The 25,026-nt window shown below is 38.7% G+C and overlaps 1 protein-coding gene across 1 annotated transcript; it reads left to right on the forward strand.

Moving 5' to 3' along the window:
• Positions 1–1,371: 1,371 nt before the first annotated feature.
• rasef (RAS and EF-hand domain containing) lies at positions 1,372–23,805 on the forward strand. The gene is made up of 17 exons (XM_069699472.1): positions 1,372–1,676; positions 7,232–7,378; positions 8,715–8,805; positions 10,971–11,066; positions 11,360–11,437; positions 11,548–11,663; positions 13,769–13,837; positions 13,962–14,028; positions 14,389–14,471; positions 16,761–17,061; positions 18,437–18,577; positions 18,971–19,115; positions 19,443–19,524; positions 20,136–20,250; positions 20,975–21,082; positions 21,287–21,363; positions 22,076–23,805. The coding sequence occupies exons 1-17, from the start codon at positions 1,372–1,374 to the stop codon at positions 22,176–22,178; spliced, it is 2,124 nt and encodes a 707-aa protein (XP_069555573.1). The 3' UTR covers positions 22,179–23,805.
• Positions 23,806–25,026: the final 1,221 nt, after the last annotated feature.

Below are 25,026 nucleotides of genomic sequence, written 5' to 3' on the forward strand. Positions count from 1 at the left end.
CACTGTGAATTCCTGCCCCAGAGTCAGACTGTCAACACAGGGTTTTACTGTGATGTTCACAGGCATCTGAGGGAAAATATTCAGTGCAAACAACCTGAACTGTGGTGCATTGATACTTTGGTTCTCTAACCAGAAAACACAGCCACTCACAGCGTGTTTCCCACAACACAATCATCACTTCCCACCCCCTCTACTGGCCAGATTTGGCTTTCTGTGACATTTTCTGTACCCCAAAAATGTGTACGTAAATTTGATGTGTGCTCTCTGCTCAGGTTTCAGGTCCGTGGTAAAATAAAAAAATGGCTTACAAAAACGTGTGTAACTCAGGTGCTTCATTTCTGCTCTACTGGAGCAGTCTGAAAGCTTCCCTTATCACACAAAAGAAATTACACATGAATTTACCTAAAGCCTAGATGTCCCAGTTTTCTACCAGCACTGAAACGCAGCATGCAGTTTGGGATCAGTACAAAGCTGGAGAGCGTGAAAAGAGTCTTGGACTCCATACATTAGTAACCTAACACATGTGTGGCAGATTTGACCTTCTGAAAGTTCATTTTAAGGATCTTTTATGATCCAGTTGTGAAAAATACAATTTAAATGAATGCCTCAGCGCTACATTAAGGCATCCAAAACAGGATCTCAGGTTTAAACAAAATTCTGTGTTCATATAGATTTTCTTTGTCACTTAAGCTCCATGTAAGGTGATAAAGAGAAACCCTTTGAGAAAGTAAATGCTTCATTAAAACCAAAACTAAAGTAATTTTAGAAAGTTTTCCAGGAAGTGCAAATCACATGGAGTACAATGTGTGTTCTCAATGTGCATCCATGCAATTCAGATATGCAATTCATTTTGAGGAAAAAAAATCAGGCTGTTTGATTGCTCAATTCATATAGTTTATTCAGTCTGTTCGCCACAGTAGAACCTCTTTCATTTGGACTGAAGCCCAGACCTCTATTGTTAGGAAGAGAGAGAGAGAGAGAGAGAGAGAGGAGTGAAGACACACATACACACACACTCAAACACTTCCAGGTAGACTTACCTGAGTTAGACACAGCAGCGTTTCAGTCCAGGTTGCTTTTGGCTGCAACACACCTGGACATTATTTGGTGAAGACAACGAGGGAGATAAAGTTTCAACGTTTGATTTATTTTTCCTCTAAATACCTTAATGTGGAACTCGATTAAAACGCACAACAGCTGTCGAAATGTATGTCTGGAAATTGGGAATGATATGCTTTTCGGTTTGTTGGTGTCAGGAGAAAAAAACAGTCGCACTTCTGGAGTATTTCTGGGTTTTCTCACCACGGTACTCACCCGAATTTACTGAAACGCCCTCTCGTTTCCAGCCAGCCACATCCCCCCAATAATGGTATGAGCGCAAAGGAGCAGGAACGGCTGCGCACCCTCTTTCACACCTACGACGTAGACAACTCCGGGGAGATCGAGAGGAACGAGTTTCTAACCATCTGCGCGGAGCTGCAGGTGTCAGCGGCTGAGGCAGACCGGATATTTAGCCGGCTGGACGTCGACAACGACGGAACCGTCACCCTGCAAGAGTTCATCAGCGGATTTCACGAACGCTACGCCGAGTACATGGAGTCGGACGGGGGAGACGTGTCCGCCGCCTGGGAGAACTTCGAAGAGAGACTGGGCGATCAGGCCAAGTTCATCCCCAGGTGAGAGCTCACAGCTGCCCGCTGGTTAGTGTGGGAGATGGTGCAGAGGTGGACATATTTAAAATATGGAACTTTTCAGGTGATATGAACGTGTCCAACAGTGTGCGTAAAGATGAGAGAGACCGTATTGTCTTCACAGGGAAACTCACAAATACAATTTTACCAGTCTCTAAAATAAAAGGCAAATACACAGAAATAGTTTACTGTGAGAAAGGTAGAGTAGAACATATTTCAGAATCTCCCACACAAAATGTGTTGTTATGCAAGAGGTGTGAGTGTATGTTTTATTTTTTTATAAATGTGCCAGATGCGAAATACGTGTCATTTCCCTGTATACAGTATCTGAAGATGAGATCCACTGTAGCCTAGATCTGTCACACAGCTGATAAAATACAAGCTGATGTGTGAAAAGGTAGATATTTAAGTAATCAAAAATCAAAACATGTTAAATGACTGTTCAATGTTATTAATTAGTCAACTGCTGGGAAATGAATTGGCAACTATATTTAGTAAATGATATAAATTGGTTAAAAAATGCAGTACATAGCCACATCGTATCTTATAGCTTCCTAAGGATGGTTTGTTTGTCAAAGCAAGGAGTTTCTGGGAAGTTCCACCATTTTCCCAGAGTTTATACATGAAGAGAATAATTAGCCGGTGATAAACATGTCTTTCCACAATAATTTCATCAGTTGTCTTAGTTTGTGTGACAAATTTTGCTCAGTTTCCCTGGACTTTGCTTTTTTACTGACATGTTCCATCCAGAATCTGTATACAATGTTATTCATCCATTAATTCAACATCTTTAGAAATTATTGTGAAAAAGCATCAGAATCTTTTTATTTAGTGATTTTCTCGGTGGGAGAGATATCATTTTAAAATTGTGCCCCTATGAACTACAGTATTTGTCATCACAAAAGTAGATCTACGCAGAGAAACTAGGCTACACCCTTTATAACAACTGCGCTGACTGAATGGTGTAACGTCATTCATTACATTAAACCAGCTGAGTGGCATTTTGTTTTTGCAGTATATTTTATGGAAAAGCATTTCACATTGATTGATATTTCCACTTCAGTTAAAAACTATTGAGAAGGTCTCAAGGATGTTACAGTGAGCCTAAATTTTAGAGCTAGGTCAAATGGTTCAAATCAAAATATCTTTCCAATATCAATAATGAAGATGTTTGGAGAAATTCAAGATACATTCAAAATTACCAAATTGGTGCTCAGTGCACTAAACAGTGTCTTTATAACTCTAAACGTTTCCCATGGGAAGCAAAAACTTCAGGAACAAATTTTATTGGTTTTTAACCACAGTCTCAGAATCAGATCACACCATGAAGCTACTGAAACTCAATAGATGAGAATGTTGAAGTTTTCAGTCCCAGCTGCAGGTCAGTGGCCTCTTTCTTTGGGTTCCTATGGCCAGAATGTCAGCAGCTTCACCACAGAAAATACCATTTGTCACATGTTTCTATACAGTAGAGTATTAGTGAAGCCGTCCTAAATTGAACTAAAACTATGAGAAACTAAATGAGACACTGACAGTTTACACATGTAACTATGGTAACACAGTTATTCAGTACTGTAGTGTCAGTGTCACGTCTTTAGATTTTTAATGGATACCAGTTTCTACTTATCAACACTCTGCTCTGTATTGGAGTGTGACTAATGCTGCTTCATTGTGTTTCTCTCACAAAACTGCACTCATTGCTTTCTTTGTGATTCCAGCTCCAACCAGGAGACCATTTAGAAAACATGATCCTGATTCCTTTGTAAAACTGAGACTTGTTGGGAATTGCAAACTTTTCCCAAGAACAATTTCTTGCACTGTTCAACATACACTATCTTCCACAGTTTTCTCTCTCGGGTTTTTTAAGGGATTTGATTCTCTTTAAATATGTAAACGTGAGTTTTAAGTTCCTCAGATTATCATCACTTTGTGTTTTCTCTGTTGAGCATGAACGTTTGCCTTCTGCATCTTTGTGAAAATAAGACCTATGTTATAACTATATAACTCCTAGGGCTGGGCAATATGGCCCTAAAATAATATCACAATCTTTCAAGGTGTTTCTGCAATAACAATGTTTTTAGCGATATGAAAAAATATGTTTTTATTCATTTTAAAAACATAATTACAACTAAATAAGTGTATATGTCAGCATAAACTTAACAGTTTTCCTTCAAATATTCAGTAAAAAATATAGACTATCTAAAAGTGGATGAGGCCCGCATGGAAGTGCCTATAACTGCAATATCACCAAGGACCACTAGGGGCTTGCTAAAAAAAAAAAAAAAAAGGCTTTGGCTCAATAGACCCTCTATTGAGGCAACCCTGTATTTCTCAAATGAAATACAAAGTCAATAAAACAAATTCCAGAAATTATTATGATGACATTTGCTAAAGCCACTCCTTCTCATTTTCTCTCTGGTAGTCCATCTAAAAATAATCCTGTCATTAATTAGATATTATGCCTCAAAAAGCAGTATGTTTGGGGGCGTTTGTTTGATTGGCAGGACTGTGGTGCAGTCGGGTTTCTGCTGTAGGTGGGCAGGCGTAATGTCCTCAGGTTCCCAGACAGATCAAGTCAGATCCACCGCTCACTTTCCCCTAACTCGTCCAAATATGGTCACTTCCGACTCCCAAAAAAATAAAGATGTTGAGGTCAGAAATACTGAACTCAAGGCTTCAGTTTACAAACCAAAGGATTATTTCACGATTGATTACCGCTTGGTAACATAGGATTGTGGTTTGTTGTATATCTGATCTTTTGTAACACAACTGAAGCTTCTCCAATGTTTGGAACTAACTGCTCCAACATGGAGCCGCTTTCAGCAATGCCTGTTGTTGTGGGTAGGTTACGCATGTAATGCATGTCATACTATTAAGCGGCATGACAATGTGATGTCATTACATCAATAAGATGAAATAGTGCCATTATTCTGTCATGAAATTTTCATATCATAATTTTCATATTAATGTGAACAATATGATGTTGCACCCCTACCATCTACATAAACAGAGTAAGTATAACTCAGGAATACAGTTTGTTGTCTGCTATGAGTCTGGTAGACTGATGAAGACTTGACCATTTCTAATTCAACTAACCGATCATAATTTACTGATGATAACATTAAAAGTCAAACACAAACCATTCCTTTCTGATTTTTTTTTTTTACATTTCATCTAACATAATGTATTCAACTTTATTTTAATACTGATATAACATTTGACTGGCCTGACCTTTGACTGGTTCGACCGAAATTTGTCATTGGCATCAGTATCAAAAACTTTAACCCTCCGAAAACCCTCGACAACCTCTTAGTCTTTGACTGGATCGTTCCTGATTTACTTGCACAGCTGTTTGTGTTTAGACAACATTTAACATTTCAAAAGTTTGCCTTTTTTGGAGAACATTTTCTGGTCTTTGTTCCAGTTTTTTTGTATCATCACCAAAACCTGAATTGCAGTAGTATAAAAAATATCAGCTGGTACTCAGTCCCATCTGGCCTGTTGTGTATCTGTATTTGTGTATTTATACATGTATTGTTTCTGTCTGTTTCGTGTGTGTGGCCTCAGGACTGGCATGGGACTCGTCCTTTCGCTGCTCTGCGGTGGCATTAGGACATTGATTGTCACAGCGGTGCCGTTTGCTAAATGCAGGGACTTATCTTCAGTCACTGTTACATTAGTCAGCTGAGGGATAACATTTTGCAAAATAAGCCACGATGAAGGAATATTTTGTGTTCAGTTTCATAGAAGAGACCAACTGCAAAAAATCAGTTATATTCCTGTTCATTAGTTTGTCATGATTGAGACTGATGTAATGAGTTGTGCATTTTGTTTTACTATATTCAACCTCCCAGCTGACTGATACTTTGACTAAAATAATAAGAGATCAGTCTGAACTATCAGATGGTCCCTCTGCACAAAATGACGTATAACAACTTTAGGCATTTGTTTATAACGTTCTAAAGTGAATGTTTGTGGATTTATTTTGTGCGCAGCATACTTTTAAAGATAGTTAGAATTCAAACAACCATTTCAGAGAACAAAATTTGAATTTCCCTCTTTCTGTGTTTGTTCTCTATGAACAGAAAAGACAGCTTACAAATTTGAGAGAGATGTGTGTCATAAATGCAGGTTGCAAATCTGTGTTTTCAGCACCTTTGGATCATAAGAACTACTTCCTAGCAACGGCTTCTGTTTATGTGTGTATATATCTTACCTTTGCAGGTCTGACGCTGGATTGTTTGTGCTTGTGTGTGTGCGTTTCTGTCATGATCTCTTTGGATGTGACACTGTATGACTCTGCAGTGAGCCGTGTGTCACTGTGAGCTATTGACAAACATGCAGCAGTGTGTATATGCACAGGATTACAGCCAGTTCGCCTCATCAGAAGGCAAACACACACACTGTACACTTATATGACCCACTTACACAATGTACCATCATGCTGTGACGCAGGACACCTCATGACTGTATGATGCAGATATTAAGGTAAATTGACATCCCTTTGGGATCAGCATTTCTTGTCACAGATATATGGAAACAAACTAGGTGATATTTACTGGCAACCAAAGTGAGACGCAACAAAAGTACCTGTTGTTTTTTTTTTTTTTTTTTTTGGGGGGGGGGAGGGGGGTGTTTAAAATCCTCTTTGGGGAATTAGAACCGGAGCTACAAGGCCTAATTTTAAAATTGGCTGTATTTGACTAAACCATCAACTTGTTGATAGACTACAATTAAGTGTCTTACTGTAAAAAGCATATTGTCTTCCACTTAAAACCAGAAGCAGCAGCAAAAAGTTTATTACAGCAACAACAATAATAATCATTAGCCCAATAATATCATGGAGGGCTGATAACTGTTGATTGTTTGAGTGAATGATCTCTTCTGATAACAACTTAGATGATGTACTGTTCCTAGAAACAAAATGTATAACTTCAAACAACAAGTTAATGTTAATAAGCTTCTTCAATTCTTTGTCACGACATCATGAATCTCCTCAATAAGGAGCGTCTTTCTTTTCTTTGGGCACTCAGAATAAGGGAGCGCAATTTGTCAACCTGTCAGACCACTCTCGACTGAAAGCATACTTTATTTTTGTCTGTAATATTAGTGTAATTCAAGCTGTACGAGCTCTTATTTTTCTGTTATACTTTTTTGCTTGCCACTGAATATCAGTCAAGCAATTAAATTAAAACAAAAACACACTGCCTCAGAAATTGCAATGGTTTAAGTAGCACATAGTATATATATATATATATTTTCATAGTATCATATAACTTAGAAATCCAGTTTCATGGCATCTTTAAGTATTTCATGTGTTGTCTGTTCTCCACCTGCCATCAACAGTGGAACCTAAATAAATTTGAACATTTTTGACTGCAGTTAATGTCAGGTTTTTGGACGAAACAGAGCCATAATGCTTAAATTCAGTTTGAAACTTTTGTAAGCAAAACCATGGCTGTAAACACATCAGCAAACAATACAAAACAACAATGAAAATGGAGCTGACATCAGATGTCCTGATTTTTTTTTTTTTGCAGGCATGAACAAGCTTCAACGCTGTACCAGAACATCAGTCTGACTGAGCCCAGACTCATTCCTCAGTTTGAGAAAGTTGTCCGAAACTTCACCAAAGAGATCAAACAGCAGAACTCAGAGATGGAGAACCTGGCACTCGCCATTAAACGGTAAGAAGCCTGCACACGTTAAAACACACACACACACACACGTGTTATACACAAACATTTAATCCGTCAGTGATAATGAATGAGGAAGGCTTTCATCTAAGTTTATCAATATTGTGGATATTTTTGGATAATACGGGCCTCGATGTTCAAGTAGTAATTAGTGAGTCTTCTTCAGCAGCTGTGATGGGACACATTATATTTTCTGAGTGTCCATCTGTCTGTGACACAGATATCTCAGGAACACCTTCAGGGAATTTTCTTCTTTGATACAAATGTTAACTTAAACTCAATGTGGAACTGATGTGAGTTTGGTGGTCTGAAGGTCAAAGGTCATTAATTATGACAACATTTTTCACAACTGTTTCATAGAATAAAATGATGACGTGATGACATTTTAAACCTAAAAGGTCAAAGATCAATTTCACTCTGAAATCAAAATGTTCTGGGAAAAACAGTTTTCCTGCCATGATTCAACTCCATAACTCAGGAACAAAAGGGGAAATTGTGACCATACTTCACATTTGATCAGATAATGAATTGTTGACACTAATCTTGGGTGGCCACTTTGAAACTGTGATGATTGTATATTGTATATGTATGTTTTAGAGTTTGTATATTTGCAGCAACATCCATATTTGATGCAATGTCTACCGTCATGGCTGCAACTTTGTATTAAATCAGAATCCACTTTATTGGCGAAATTCCCTCACAGTCTTCCCCACATATATTCTGAGTATGGACAGATATGGTCGTAAACTGTTGACAGTGGCATACAACCGCGAGGCAGTAAATCTACTGTTCTTAGTAAATCACAGGCATGATTTGTGGGAAATTATTGACATTTGATTTATTATGCGTACACAAGGATGAGGTTTCTAGTGATGATAATGGGTCTGCATCAACATGAGAATGTGTTAAAGCAATGTAACACGGCATAGCCCCATAATACAATAAGTCATTACATATGATGTACAATGTTTGCATAATCTAATCTGCCAGTTGATTTTTTTTCATTGTCTTGACAATGTCTTGTGGATAAAGTTAACGCCATGGAGGATTTAGATACAATAGCTTGTTTGTCCTTGTGGCATTTTACAGTTTTGAAGTCAGTTTTAAAGAATTAAAATGTATTTTTCTTGCTCTAGATGTCAGGAAAAGCAAAACACAAATTGTATTATGCTCAAATGTTTCTCATGCAGAATATGCAGGTCAGGTAAATTAAATGATATTAAGTTAGCTGCTTGTGACCATGCATGGAATAAGCCAGCATCCAGTCGATAATGGATGGATGAAGGTTTCTGGAGTATAGTGAGATGATGCTGTTCCTCTCTTGCAGAGCACAGGACCAAGCAACAATGCAGCTCAGTGAGATGGAGGAAGAGATGGACCAACGCATTCATGTTGCTGAGAGAAGAACAAGGGAGCAGGTGGGATGAACTCAGACCTACCCACACAAACACATGAAGACCCCCTACCATATTCAAATGGACACATAAACACGTCTTTGTGATCTTGTTTGTAAAATTCAAAGTTAGTTGCTATGATATTTCTGTGATAAGCAGGGTGCGTTTGTTAGGCTCTTCCCTCATGTCAAACAAACACACACAGCCGTGTATCACTATACTGATCCAGACTCAGACACACCTGCGGATCAGCTAGATTTCATCACTAAGTTATTTACCCTAAAAGTCTCTTTTTAATTGCGTTATCTATGAGTTCTTTGATTCCTGCAAATTCATGAAGGGCCACAACTCAGGCTGTCACAATCATGAAATGTAAATTGACATTACATTACATTTCATTTAGCTGACGCTTTTATCCAAAGCGACTTACAATAAGTGCATTTACAACCGTGAGGGTACAAAACCCAGAACAACAAGAATCAAGAAAATACAATTTCTTCAAGAAAGCCAACTACAAAGTGCTATAAGTAAGTGCCATTTTAAGTGCTACTAAAGTGCTACCTATTCAAGGTAAAGTCTGAAGAGGTGTGTTTTTAGTTTGCGGCGGAAGATGTACAGAGTTTCCGCTGTCCTGATGTCGGTGGGGAGCTCATTCCACCATTTAGGAGCCAGGACAGCAAACAGTCGTGATTTTGTAGAGTGTTTAGCTCACAGGGAGGGAGCAACAAGCCGATTGGTAGAAGCAGAGCGGAGGAAGCGGGCTGGGATGTAGGGTTTGACCATGTCCTGGATGTAGACTGGACCCGATCTGTTCGCAGCACGGTACGCAAGTACCAATGTTTTGAAACAGATGCGGGCGGCTACTGGTAACCAGTGAAGGGAGCAGAGGAGCGGGTAGTGGGAGTGAATTTAGGAGGTTAAAGACCAGTCGAGCTGCGGCATTCTGGATGAGCTGCAGAGGTCGGATGGCGCTAACAGGTAGACCTGGCAGGAGGGAGTTACAATAGTCTAGGCATGAGATGACCAGAACCTGGACCAGAACCTGTGCCGCCTTCTGAGTGAGAAGAGGATGTATTCTCCTGATGTTGTGCAGCATGTATCTACAGGAGCGTGTTGTTGCAGTGATGTTGGCAGTAAGAGAGTTGACTGTCGAGTGTAACACTGAGGTTCCTAGCGGTCAGAGTCGGGGATAACACAGAGTTGTTGAAGGTAATAATCAGGTCGTGGGTAGGAGAGTCTTTCCCTGGAAGGAAAAGCAGGTTAGGCTTTAATTGACAATTAATTGTCATTCAAACAATTGTGATTAATGATGTAATTGCCTTGTTAATTATCATTTCATGCAATTATTTCAGTATGAGCCTAATCATAGCTCAAATAATTACAATCAAACAATTCTTTAATAATAACAAGCCCAGCCACAACAAGAGAACACAGATTTAGGGGTAGAATTGCAAAGGACTCAGGAAAAGAGGCTGACACACAGTTTATACTGAAACAGCAGGTTTTGACTTCTTGTAAAATATTTTTTTTGTCTTAACATCTTTTTCCATGAATTCTAAGCTGCTGGATCTTGAGTTTCATGACAGCTGGAGATATTTCCCAATATCCGTTGAGACCCATTAAATGCTGTGCTGCGGCAATTAATAAGCTTTTATGGCAAAAGTTAGCACAATTTCCATAACATTAAATGATGTCAGAACAGTATCAGATCATAAGATTAATTTCACTTTATTTAATTATATCGTTAGCCTTATGTTTTTTTTAAAAAACCTACACAGGGTTGATCATAAACTCTGTCTTATCTCTGCTTGTGTGTATAAACTTATGTAAGAGTTGTCCTTTGACTGGAGCTGCTGTTTGCTTTGTCGAAGAAAAGCGCACAAAATTAGAGGGCACTCACCTGTATTCTCTCACACTGTAAGGTAAATGCACAAAGTCGGGCTCTGACACCTCTGGATTTATTTTTGGAAACTGCAGATAAACAGTTGCTGCTGGACTGATCGATTCTCCAGCCCCTCCATCGACTGTTCAAAATCTGCCTCAAAAAAGCACAGATTAATGTTTCACAGAAGGGACATAACTTTGGATTAAGCAAATACACAAATATGCACACTTTGATTAAATAATATCACAAACTGTTATATAATGTAACTAATAATATATTTTGATGTTTTTCTGTGTTTTTGTAGGAGAAGAAGCAAACAGAGGCTGCGCTGAGTGAATTGCGTAGAAGCTATGAAAATGAAGTGTGTGAGCTTCAGTGTAAGATCCAAAGGATGCAGATGGTGAGTTTTTCTATTGTTTAACTTACCTTTATTTTCACTGCACCACGCGTCAACACTGTGCGTCAGATGCTGCTCAGTGGTGTATTTGTCACACCGTGCCAGCACCATGAGACCACTTTCGTAGAAGAGAACAGCTTGTAGTTAACAGGCAGTATATGCACATGAATGATTTTATTCACAGATGAAAGTCTTTCAGAAAAAATGTTTTACAAAATACAATCACACATTGTTGTACAGTCCTACTTACACTCGGCCAGACGCTTGCATTTGACCTATATAAATGTGTCAATCAGATAGAAGAGAAGTACAAGAGCATCACTGTGAAAGACGAAAGTCCGGCTTTGAAGAAGAAGATCAATGAGCTAACACTGGTGAGACTAAATATACTTTAAATCATTCATAATGTTTCTGACATTTCACAAAATTTTATATGCGTCAAGGTTATCACACACACTCATATTCTTCTTTTTTTGCTGTGCAGGAAAACCAGAAGCTAAGACAGGACCTGATGAGGTCTCAGACAAAAGTGGCCTGTGTGCAGAGTGAGATGGACTCATTGAAGACAGAGCTAACTGATCAAAGCATCAACTCTGAACGGTGAATTGATTATTGTCTGGTGTGGTTTTGTTTTCTCGTATGTAGGGTGTGCTTCATGTGTTAGATAATGCTGACATTCAGTTCAATTTTGACTTATTTGAATGGATTTATCTTGACTCATGTTGCATTGAGGGGAGTTTCAGTTGTTTTTGTTGTCTGTTTTGTCTCTTTCTAACACATCGAAGTCTAACAGGCCTCAGCGTCGTACTTTCAGTCAGATTTTCTGTCCAATGTCCCTGCTAGTCATATATCAGGAGATCCTAATTTAATTTGTTTCAATTAAAATGAAGAGATTGTTACAAAGACTCCACACATCATCTCCCTCTCTCCACACACACACATACTCATCGCTTTCTCTGTAGCTCTAAAAGTCTAAAGCCTAAAATTAGTTATTAGTGATGACAAGTTGCAGAGCAGGTTTTTTTTTTTCACATTTCTCTCGTCTCATTTGGAGATGAAGTTGAGTATAGCAAATACTTGCACTCTATTGTCCATCATGCATAGAACAACTCCCATCCATACATTTTTATACTTATTGAAAAGAGTAAATTGTTTTTGGATGAATCAAGCAAATCAATCTGACATCAACCGTTTTATTAAACGCACCCCAGCCCTGAGAAATAATCTCACAGAGGGACAGAGACAGACACAGACATGGAGGCTCCACCTCCTCTGCTTGGTCCCCTGTTTTGTTTTGTCACAGTTGAAACAGGATATCCTGGAGTGACTTCACTCACACAATAACTTTTTCACTGGCGTTACTTAGCAACAGTGCTTCAGGCAGGATTATGCCCGCCTCCTTGGACAAGCTGGTCATATTGACACTGTTGTTTCCCAAGTGTCTTGTGCCGCTCATAAATTACATGTCATGTCTCTCAGTAACTAAGTGAGGCCACTGCTGTGCTGGAAATGAAAAAGGAGTACACATGAAAATGTAACACCTTATCTGTTGTCAGGTTTTAAAGTTTGGAGGACAGTTTGCATGTTAATGTACTGGGACAGTATCATACTCTATCAAAACTATGATAATCTTATCTGAAATATAGAGGAGTTTCATTGTTTTTCTTTCAACCTGTGCAACATCCTCTGTCTTTATATTCTCAACTCAGACAAAGAAAAACTCCGCACAAAACACTTAAAGGATAAAGAAATTTCCGGAAGAGCATCTGAGGAATGATCCCTCTTCTAAGACATGCAGCACATGTCAGGATCACCAAAGCAGATTTATACACATTAGATGACTAAATAATAAATGATATAATGATACCGGGCAACTTCCAGGAGTCCTCAGATATATTTACTTTTATTAAGAGTTCAGAACTCTGATGTGGTGAGTTTATGATGATGATGAGTTAAAATGAGTTTATTTTTTCACTTCACTTCAATGATTAATGTTTGTACAGCATAAGAATAAAAATGTGCTGAAGTTTGTCAAATTTAAGTTTTAGTGGTACTGCATATGTAGCAACTCAACCTGTCTGCCCCTGCACCTGTGACAGCAGTCTCTGGAGAAATTATGTTTGCAGATTTTACATCCATCCAATTCTGTTGACTCCAACATCTCAGGAATGCCTTAAGGGAATTTCTTAAAACTTTGGACAAATGTTTACTTTGACTCAAAAAAATTAAGTTTTTAAAATATGGTGGTCAAAGGTTACTGCAACCTCACAAAACATTTTTGTGGCCATAACTTAATAATTAATATGCTAATTATGCCGCAATTTTTCACAAATGTCTAATAGGCTAATATAATGAACTGATGACGTTTTATATCTCAAAGGTCAACTTGACTACGACATCAAAGTTTTCTTTAAAAACAGTTTTCCAGCCATTATTCAACACCAATCCTCAGAAACAGAAAGAGAGATTGATGACCATATTTCACATTTGGTCAGATACTGAATGCGTGACACTAATCTTGGGTATCCACCTTTAAACTGTGGTGATTGAAAGATCTTCTCTTTTGTCGAGTTGAAGATTTGTGTGACGCATCCATGTTTTACAATTCATATTTTATTTTATAGAATCCGTTTTATTGGCCTAATTGACATGTCCATTCAGTTTCATATTTACATTCAAACTCAACAGCTGTATTTTTGTTTCAGAGACGAGGAGCTCATGAAAAACTTCTCTGATGAGCGAGACATCCTGGAGAGTCAGATTGAATTTCTGCAGTAAGTCAGACAATCACACTGATGTTACTGAACTAAGTGGACACCTACAGTGTAACAAATAAGAAACATGTTCAATAGCTTAAACATTACGTTTATTTGTGTGTGTGTGTGTGTGTGTGGACAGGACAGCCAACAGGAAGCTCCACGACACCAACGATGGACTCAGGACCTCTCTGGAAAGGATCACAAGGGTAAAGAGGCACTGTTAATAACAAATTCTAACCCTTCACTTACTAGATTACAAGAGCGTGAAGTAATTTCATTCATTTGGTTCAACTCAACATAAACTTGATACTGTTATGCTGCAACTTATTAAAAGATACACATTTAAAAAGACATTCATTTCAACAACAGATCTTAAACAATCATTCAGACCTTAAAAACACTTTTTTACTATAAAAATATTAAATTAAAATGATTTTTGAATTGAATACTGTATGTTACAAGCAAAACAATCACCATACGACCCTTTTTCTGTGTCAGGCAGCCATTAAACAATCAATACAGACACAAATAGTAATACATTTATTTTTACTTGTTGTGTGTTACAGTCTGGTGGGTCACCAGGAGAAATTAAGGCGAGAAACAGAAGTAAAAGCATCTGCCACACATCACCATATGCATTAATGGACAGGTACGTCCTACAAAGTGTATTGTATCAATTTATATGTCTATTCAGTGTATCTGGAAAGTATTCACAGCACTTCACTTTTTCCACATTTTGTTATGTTACATCATTATTCCAAAATAGATTAAATTCATTTTTTCCCCTCAAAATTCTACACACAATACCCCATAATGATAATGTGAAAGAAGTTATTTTGAAATTTTTGCAAATCCATTAAAAATCAAAAAATCAAATGTACATAAGTATTCACAGCCTTTGCCATGACACTCAAAATTTAGCTCAGGTGCATCCTGATCATCCTTGAGATGTTTCTACAACTTGATTAGAGTCCACCTGTGGTAAATTCAGTTGATTGGACATGATTTGGAAAGACACACACCTGTCTATATAAGGTCCCAATGAGCACAGTGGCCTCCATCATCCGTAAATGGAAGAAGTTTGGAACCACCAGGACTCTTCTTAGAGTTGGCCGCCCGGCCAAACTGAGCGATCAGAGGAGAAGGGCCTCAGTCAGGGAGGTGACCAAGAACCTGATGGTCACTCTGACAGAGCTCCAGCGTTGCTCTGTGAAGAGAGGAGAACCTTCCAGAAGGACAACCATCTCTGCAGCACTCCACCAAGCAGGCCTGTATGGTAGAGTGGCCAGACGGAAGCCACTCCTCAGTAAAAGTCTCACGACAGCCCACCTGGAGTTTACCAAAAGGCACCTGAAGGACTCTCAGACCATGAGAAACTAAATTCTGTGGTCTGATGAAACAAACATTGAACTCTTTGGCCTGAATGCCAAGCGTCATGCCTGGAGGAAACCAGGCACCGCTCATCACCTGGCCAATACCATCTCTACAGTGAAGCATGGTGGTGGCAGCATCATGCTGTAGGGATGTTTTTCAGTGGCAGGAACTGGGAGACTAGTCAGGATGGAGGGAAAGATGAATGCAGCAATGTACAGAGACATCCTTGATGAAAACCTGCTCCAGAGCGCTCTGGACCTCAGACTGGGGCGAAGGTTCATCTTCCAACAGGACAACGACCCGAAGCACACAGCCAAGATAACAAAGGAGTGGCTTCGGGACGACTCTGTGAATGTCCTTGAGTGGCCCAGCCAGAGCCCAGACTTGAACCCGATTGAACATCTCTGGAGAGATCTGAAAATGGCTGTTCACCGACGCTCCCCATCCAACCTGATGGAGCTTGAGAGGTCCTGCAAAGAGGAATGGGAGAAACTGCCCAAGAATAGGTGCCAAGCTTGTAGCATCATACTCAAAAAGACTTGAGGCTGTAATTGCTGCCAAAGGTGCTTCAACAAAGAATTGATCAAAGGCTGTGGATACTTATGTACGTGTTATATTTTCATTCTTTATTTTTGATAGATTTGCAAAAATTCTAAACACATTTTTTTTCACTTTGTCATTATGGGGTATGATGTGTACAATTTTGAGGGAAAAAAATGAATTTAATCTATTTTGGAATAAGGCTGTAACATAACAAAATGTGGAAAAAGTGAAGCGCTGTAAATACTTTCCGGATGCACTGTATATCATCTGCACCAGTGTACAATAGCCACTCTTCCACAATCCACAAAAGTAGAATGTTATTCGGTAAATATAGGAAGACAAATTGGTTAGCAGCTCCAGGGGTTTTCTGCCAACCTGGTTTTTCAGGTTCAAGCCTTCAAGTGTAAAACACAAGTACACAGTACAAGTACACGCATCCATTCAAGATGTTTTTGCTTGGAATTGAGAATTTTTTTCAACTGTGTACTTACACAGCAGTAAAATAAATGTTTAACGTCCTGTAAGATATTTATGCAAGGTGCTGTTCAAGTGAAGAGAAGCTGAACCACATGATTCTGTGGTGCTTAAGGACAAAGGCTTTGTCTTCGTGGGATAGAGCAGGATATTCATTAGCCCATTTAATATAGACAGAAATAGAGGAGGGACAAGTGTCCTCATTTAAAGGGAATGATTAGATATGTATGATGATTAATTCTGTATCCTTTCTGCTATATAGTAATGTAGAATATTAAATTATGCTGTATCTTCATTGACATTAATATATGTAGGAGCACATAAACTGAAATCATTTTAATGCCTTTGTGCCGAAGTCATGTTTTCGGGTCACCGTCTGTCCTGTTCTTGTGAACGCGATATCTCAGTAAGGCCTGAAGGGAATTTCTTCAAACTGGGCAAAAATATTCACTTGTTACAGGATGACGTTGGAAAAAAAAAAAAAAAAAAAAAAAACAGCGTTTCAATGTTTTTTTTGTTTTTTTTTATGTCATAAACGCCTCCTCAGGTTCTCCCAGCATCTGGACGATTTCCCCGTTTATAGCCGCCGGCCCAGCTGTGACACCCTGGCTTTGGCCATGTGTGACCCGGGCCTGAAGCGCAGACACAGCAGTGAGTGCGAGGAGGACAGCCTGCCTGAAGTCTACATGGACAGCGGTCTGTCCACACTCAGAGGCTCACATGGAGGCTACGACTCAGAGCACGAGGTCGAAGGTCCAGAAGACGAGGAAGAGGCAGACACAGGGGAGAGGAAAGAAGCGGAGGATGACAATAATAATAGCATGATGGGAGAAAGGTCTGACACTGAGGTGAGGCAGTACGAGAATCAGGCACATAGACAGCCCTGCATGTGCACATGTTTTGTAGAAATATACATTTATTTTAACCAGACCACAAGTCAGCAACCACGCTGTGTGAGGATGACAAGATGCTGTCAAAGATAATGATAACGTGCTGATGTTAAGCAGTTAATGCAAACAAAAACAAAACAAAAAAAACACATCAACATTTGCTAATTACCACTAAAAAGTACAACTAAGGGTGATGGGAACGGTTTTTAGTTTTGCAGGTGTTTTGTCAAGAACTAATGGACCCAATAAAATTGAAAAGTCAGGGGATTCAGAAATCATTATGACGTAACATCTGATTACCTTTAATATCTGTACTAAATCTCATGGCAAATCCGTGGTAATAGTTGACCAGATATCGCACTTAAAATCTCAAATGTCCACCACATTGTCATTTTTACAACTGCAGGTCCAGGTTTTGTTTGTCAAGTGAGTCATTAGCTTCCAACTTATAGTTTCTTTAGTGGGTCACCACGAGTCGGAGAGTTGTGAAGCAATGGTCTTGCATGGTAACCACGTGTTACAGGTCTCTCCGCCAGGGAGAGGCTGAGAAAAACAGGATAAAATGACACACAAGAATACCCTGTTATGTTTGAGCTAGCACTCGGACTCGATACAACCCCTCTTAGACTAAAACACAACACAAAGTCATTTTAACTAAAGTAATATGTAAACACTCGGCTTGAAGTTATCTGCAAGGTGCTTTGTGGATTTTCACACATCACTGGATAAACAGGATAAAATGATCAGACAGGCAGAGGTGTGGCTTTCTTGTTCAATGTCCTCACGAGCTATGAGGCGAGGCAGCAGGAGGCGAACACACACACAGTCCAGTCGCGTGAGGCAAAACCACAGCGCTGCACTGCCGCCTACTTGCCATAGGTGAGGGCAGACTTTTAAATAAGCTCGTATTAGAGCAGTGCTCTTTATCGGTTCATTTCAAACGTTATAGAAACAATCAATATAAAACAAATTCACACTCAAACAACTTAAACAAAATAAAAAGTGACCATACATTTTGTGTGCGTCACACACGCTCAGACTCCGCTTCATTCAAAATACTGTAAATACATGTAGCAGTTGTAAAATATTGAAGTCAAGGAGACATTTAAAAAATATTTTTAGCAGTATGACAATACTGACGGGAACATAAAATATTGTTGCATTCGAAATTTGAGAGGCGAGATGTTTTGAGCAGCAGGATACAAATGTCTAGCTTTCAACAGTTTTCTCGTGTTTACGGTTACTGTACAGGTGGCAATGTTTTCCTGATGTTAACGAGATAATTATTTTTCTTTCATGTTGAACTATCTGCCACTGTATGTCTGCATCACAGGCAGCAGGGACGCAGGACGTTGAATCAGCAATCGGGTCGGACAGCAGCTCAGTTTTGGACTGGAAGCCGTCTGAACCAATTAGTGCAACCACACCTGCTGCTCCGACAAAGAGAAAAGCCCTCAGTGCCCTCATTGTTAAGGTAAGAGAGAGGGGAGGTTATCCACTGAGAGATAAGAGGGAGGGATGTGCTCTGTGATAGAGACAATGGTCAAGGAAATGGGTCAAGAAGGGCCCTCAGGGATTGTTAGATTAGCAAAACCATCACTGTGTTCTTTGCGTAGTAAAGCAAGTTCATTGTGTATATTACAATCTCTAATTGTTGATAGTGGGGCTTTAGAGTTGTTTAGTTACAAATCATCCTCAAAGCGAGTTGATCATGAAGACGGATACCAATAAAAAAAGCAGTCACTGTAAAAAGGGTCAGTAGTGAAGACAAAATCAATTCAATTTGAAGTTAACAATGCTTAATATAAGTAGCACTCATATCTCCCTTTTGTTTCCCTTGGTCAAACTCTTTCTGTACCCTCTACAGAAGGAGGACAGCATTGATCTGGGCTACATGACATCCGAGAAGGCCTACAGGATCGTGTTAGCTGGAGATGCTGCTGTGGGAAAATCCAGCTTCCTGCTTCGCCTCTGCAAGAATGAATTCAAACTGGAGTCCGGTGCCACGCTGGGTGAGTCTGATACACCAAAACCAGCTCTTTGTTCACATTTATGTAGTTAGCATTACAAACGTTTTAATGTATTGTTGTCTCCTCTGTGACTCGTCAAGTTGAAGGTAACACTAATCCCACTAGAAATCATTAAAAAAAAAATGCCTGGAGGAAGTGTCAGCTGACTGAATAATGATTCATCTCTGGACACAGTGGCATGAAGTCACAGATAGATCTTCTGTTAATCTGAGCGGGACTACCACTATTTCATATTGGCATGTACTTTTTCCATTTTTACCAGCTCAGTAGTTTGACATGTTTGATTGTGTCACCTCTGTGTTTTTTTAGGGGTGGATTTCCAGATGAAGACACTTATTGTGGACGGACAGCCCGTTTTACTTCAACTATGGGACACTGCAGGACAGGAGAGGTGGGTGTTTTTAAGTGTGATTATTATCATTGATTAATATTATTACAATAGTTAGGGCTGCAAATATGGATATTTTCACTATTGATTAATTTGTTGATTTTTCTCTTGATTAATCTTTTTGGTCTTTAAAATGTCAGGAAAGAGTTACAAATGTTGACCAGTATTTCCTAAAGCCCAAGCTACTGCCTAAAATGTATTGTTTCGGCCCGACCAGCAGTCCACAATCAAAAAATATTTTTATTTTTATTTATTTTTTATCACAGAAGACTAAAGGAACCCAACTTTGTTAACATTTAAGAAGCTGGAATCAGAAAATGGAAGCAGTTTTTATTTTTTTTAAATGACTCCAACCAATTGATGAATTCCTAAAACCTATTAACTCTCTGTCACTCAACTAATTGATTAATTGATTGGTTGTTGCAGCTGTAGTACTAATACAGAGAGTTCAAAACAACATCTGTTATTTTTAACTATTTATTTATAGATGTGTTTTTAAGAGTGCTAAACTATTACATTACACACAACGGTGCGTAAGTGGACATACTGTATTTATTACAATAAACAATACTCAACCATGTTTAATTTGACACCATCTCTTCTCATCCTCTCAGGTTTCGCAGTATAGCAAAGTCTTATTTCCGCCGGGCAGACGGTGTGTTGCTGCTGTATGACGTCACCTGTGAGCAGAGCTTCCTTAATGTTAGAGACTGGGTGGACATGATTGAGGTAATGCAGTACTCCCCTCTTCTAAAGAGTGACTGACACGCTATTATTGACTAGCAAGACATTTCAAGACATCTGCACAATATAGTTGAAAAAGCCCAAAACAATCAAATCCCCTCACCGCTACAAGGAAAAAAGTGCATTTGAATGTCAAAATAAGTGCTTGTTTCTCTTTTCTTACATGCAGCAGATATGTAAGTGAGTTTTTATTTGTCTGTGCCTTGATGTGTTTCAACATTCAGTCATGTGTTTTCTGACATATTACATTATGGCCACATAATGGTGCTTAATGTCAAATCAAAAGTTTGAATCTTGAAAGGTCCAGCGTGCAGGATTCAGAGGGATCTATATAATAATTTTAGTTTTGTTGGGATTTAATAACCAGAAACTAAGAATTGTTGTGTTTTTGTTGTCTTACAATGAGCCCTTTATGCCTACATAGGGAGCAGGGTCCTCTTTCGGGGAGTGTGCCATATTGCCCCGCCATGTTTCTACAGTAGCTCAGGTTTTGTGTCCACCGTAGATTCTTTTGCACACTGTGAAGAGGACGGAGAGGCGAGGGGAATTTCAATCTGAAATCTTACCACTAGATGCCACTAAATTCTACACACTGGTCCTTTAGTACTTCATTTTATTTGTGATTTTTAATTTTATTCAGCAAATTAAATCTGTACTCACCTCTCTAATGTTTAACAGAATAATGAGTTTATTTTCTTTTGCTTGGCAGGATGTGTCCCCCGATGATATTCCCATCATACTTGTGGGTAATAAGTGTGACCTCAGACAAGATGCAGTTAACTGTGTTCCTACCAGCTATGGGGAAAAACTGGCCATGGTAAAAAAAAAAAAAAAAAATGATTTCATTTTACTGTACTTGTAAGGACATTTTATTTGCCACGTGACGGTGACTATTATGATGCACCTGCTTATCCTCGCTCAGTCCAAATATAAATCAGAGTCATAAACCCTAACTTGTTGCTTCATGCAGGTTTATGACTGGAAGTAAACAAAAATGTTTTCCCTTGTCTTTGCCCAACAGACATACAACACTCTGTTCTGTGAAACTAGTGCCAAAGACGGCTCCAACATCCTGGAGGCTGTGCTGCACCTGGCCAGGTGAGAAATAGCTGCTTCAGTCAGCTGAATGTATAAAAGCAACGAAGAAGCAAACTTTTCAAAGTTTGTCAATTTTCTGAACAAATTGCCTTCATTCGTTCAAGATTGAAAACACTAATGTGGCAGATTTTCTACTTTTCTGCCATCAGTTAAATAGGCCTTTCTCTTTTTATTTATTGATAAATGCATTCCATTTAGTTTTGGCCATTCCGGGGGACAAGTGTTGAATATGCAGGCTGACTGGTGTGGTTTAGTTGGACACTATCATCGAACATTGTTGATGTTTACACATTAGGAAGTTTACCTACCATAAGAAGTTAAAATGTCTGCCAGGGGGAAGGTCTGTTACCGCTGCTAAAATTTGAAGGTACCATGTTTGTGCGTATAATAATGAATAATGGTTGAGCGTTTGTTTTGTTTTCTTAATTATGACATTTCATACCTTTTTGTATGTGTAAGTAAAAGGCAAAAAAGGCTTTTGCAAAGGAAAACTACGAAACGGGTCAAACCCGTGTTAAAAGAAGTTTCTTAATGTGGAAAAGAAACCACAAGAAATCACATGCTTCATTTTTGAATAATTGCAAGCCCTCAGTCATTTGACACTGGTACTATAGTTGAAATGAGATCAGATGATTGATGAGGACAAATAACAACAAACAACCACATGAGAACAGTGTAAAAGGGATTTTTCTCTTTCTTTTCCATCTCACAGGCAGGTAACAAAGCAGACAACCTTTCTGGGAAAGGGTCGCCATGAGTCGCTGCCATCTTTAGATACTCCCAGGAAGAACCCTAACTTCTTCTGCTGCACCTGATCAAACTCACCAGAGCTGGACATCTACGTCCGACTTAGGGTGAAAACGAGTGGAACAAGGAAACTAAACGCAGCAGGAACAAATCATCATCGTGAATAACCCAAAACTATTTCACAAATGGATTCGATGAGCAAGCAAGAGATGAGATTACAACAGAATATCCACAACCTCTCATCACTTCAGGCCTTTTTTCATTTATCAAGGATATTTAAACAAGATGTTTGAGCTGCATTTCAGTCACTCAATTTGATCGTGTTAAAGTCAGTATAAACCTCTTGCTGTTAGTTATACATATTTTGCAGGAGTTTCTCTGACTTATTTGATATGATTTACACACATTTATGCCAGACTGGCACTGCTGTGTTGTAAAGATAACGCGAGCACATCATGAAATGAGAACGACAGCTGTGAAAGTGAAGTAAAACGTCAGGGAAGGGTTTGAATGAGAGACCAAGTGTATGAGCATGGATTGAAAGGATGTGGTGTTGACAAATAACTGCACAGAGGACAGAAAGTTAGTGTAGCATGTGGTTAAAATGAGAAAATAGGAGCAGAACCATAAAATAATCTATTCTTATACTGTATGCCTTAACTGTGGCACTTTTATCTAAATACCTCTGAGTTATATTCAGTGTGCAGTTGGGTTGAAATGACATCACGTAGACGGTCTGAAAGGCAACTAAAGTTTGTTGTTCGCATCGGCCACAATGTCAGACTTTATTGAAAGTGAACTGCATCGCTTGCTGCCATGAAGGCACAGTGGATTATGGGAGAACCTAAAGCAATAAATGTTCAGCCTCTTTGTTCATATATACTACAACCCACCATTTTTATTATGATACCACAACAGTGTTAGTTTTATTTTCCTTGTCTTCCCTGTGAGGAGGATTTTGTGTTGTAAGATTTATATTTTTGGAACTGAACATATTTCAGATGATTTTTAATGTCCAGAAACTCCTTTTTTTTTTTTTCTTTTATCTATTATGAGTAATGAAAATGGGGAAAGCTTGAAGGGACATGACACAGAGTAGAGCCTTTCTTTTTATCCTACATACAGTATGGCTGTAATTCTGTTCAGATTAGTGGGGGTTTTACTAATATTCATCTAAACAATGATGTCATATTTTCCATATTATCTGCCTGCTGAAGGGCAACTAAGGTTTCCTTACACTTTAAATAAAATGTTTGTGGGATTCTTAAACAGCGTCTGAAATCCAGACTTTATCGACGAGGCTCTGTCCGACAGTTTTTCTTGTCCAGTTTTTATTTGTTGAAATTTTAAACAATGATCAAAACAAGTGGCATGTCAAACGTCAGTCCAGACTTTCAATAGATAGTTCAGAAAGTAACTGAAAATGAATACACGCACTAAAAAGGGGTTACGTATGAGCCTCATACAGACGTGAAAAATATAGAAAACTTATATTTGTACACACACTTTATCCTAAACCTACTGAAGCATTCAGGCTGTTTTCAAACGCCACATATATCACAGTTGCTCTGCTGTTTGTTTCCACACACCTTAACCTTGGCTACCCTCTTACAACGTAACTATGCTGACATTGCATTAAGGTTTATTTGTTTATGTGTCTGTTTGAAGTCTCAATAAAAATATGTCAATGTCAAATCACAGGAGATTTATTCAGTAAATTTGTTGTGAACATTTTTCACCATCCATAGATGAGGGCAATAAAAGCCACTTAAATCGCTCAAAACAGCAGTGCAAAACTTGTAGATTTCTTATTATCAATAAAAGTGCACATACTGAATAGCTCCTGTTAGATTATTATATACTGTGTGTTGTTTTGTGGTATTAAGGTTACTGATGCATTAACATGCTGGACTGTAAATCAGTTACTGGCCTCAGAACGTTTACGAAAAGGCCGCAAAGAAAAAAATGATGTGACAAAAAACGTATAAAGTAATGTTACTTTATATGATATTCTGTGCTATTAATGCTGTGATGGCCTTAAACTTTGCACAAACTTTGCTGTATTTTTGTTGTTGTTGTTAACAACAAAATACTGATTATAAATTAGGCGACTGTAGGTCATCGACATGCGGCAACTAATCTGTCATCACCACCTTTTATCAGAAGAACATGAAATCTGTGTGAGAGCTAAGGTGGCACTGTTTACCTCAGTGTTACTCCAAAGTGTTAATACACCCGAGTCCACCAAAGAATATCATGTCAGTGTCACATTTTGGCTCGCCGTGAAAGTAAAAAGGCGTGAAAAGTAAGGTGCCTTGAATTTAAGCACCAAAAGCCATCTGGTTCGGTTTAAGAAAGGATCTTGGTTTGGGTTCAAATAATTGATTTTACATGAGTAACGTTAAGTATATTATCTTAGTTATTTAACACTACATAAGGTAAATATTTACCCATTATGTTACATAAGCAACTTAATTTACCAGAAAGAAACCCACGTAGCTTTCCCACACACTCAAACCCTTGTCCCTTGGATGAAAGTCCTAAATTTGATCATTCCAACCAACCACAGACCAAACTCTTCACTCAGGTTTATCACTATTTGGAGTTTGTCAGATGACCTTCTTCAACCCTCATACATGGGTGTACTTTTTACGTCTATACAAGGAAAAATGTGACCCTGACACAGCATCCTCTAGTGGACTGACAGATGTATTACACACTTTGATGTGATCCCAGCTGATCTGAGAGATCATTAAATTGTCACTAGTGCAACTTTATGAGCAATTCTACACTCTGAATGTAACCAAGTAGAAGTATAAAGTCGCAAACAGTACAGTAAAAAAAAAAGTATGTCAGAATTGCATTTAAAACTCTTATTTAGCAGTATACCGCTACTGCAATGTTGTCAGACACATG

The sequence above is a fragment of the Brachyistius frenatus genome, unplaced genomic scaffold (assembly GCF_029030835.1).
Source record: "Brachyistius frenatus isolate BFR_SWC_R1_liver_20210118 unplaced genomic scaffold, ASM2903083v1 Contig_30, whole genome shotgun sequence".
NCBI classification, from domain to species: Eukaryota; Metazoa; Chordata; class Actinopteri; family Embiotocidae; genus Brachyistius; species Brachyistius frenatus.

Excerpts from the sequence above, each read along its gene's own strand:
- rasef (XM_069699472.1), top strand. The coding sequence starts at position 1,372 with ATGAGCGCAAAGGAGCAGGAACGGCTGCGCACCCTCTTTCACACCTAC. Across the intron at positions 1,677-7,231 it reads CAGGCCAAGTTCATCCCCAG|GCATGAACAAGCTTCAACGC; the intron begins GTGAGAGCTCAC and ends TTTTTTTTGCAG. Across the intron at positions 7,379-8,714 it reads CTGGCACTCGCCATTAAACG|AGCACAGGACCAAGCAACAA; the intron begins GTAAGAAGCCTG and ends CCTCTCTTGCAG.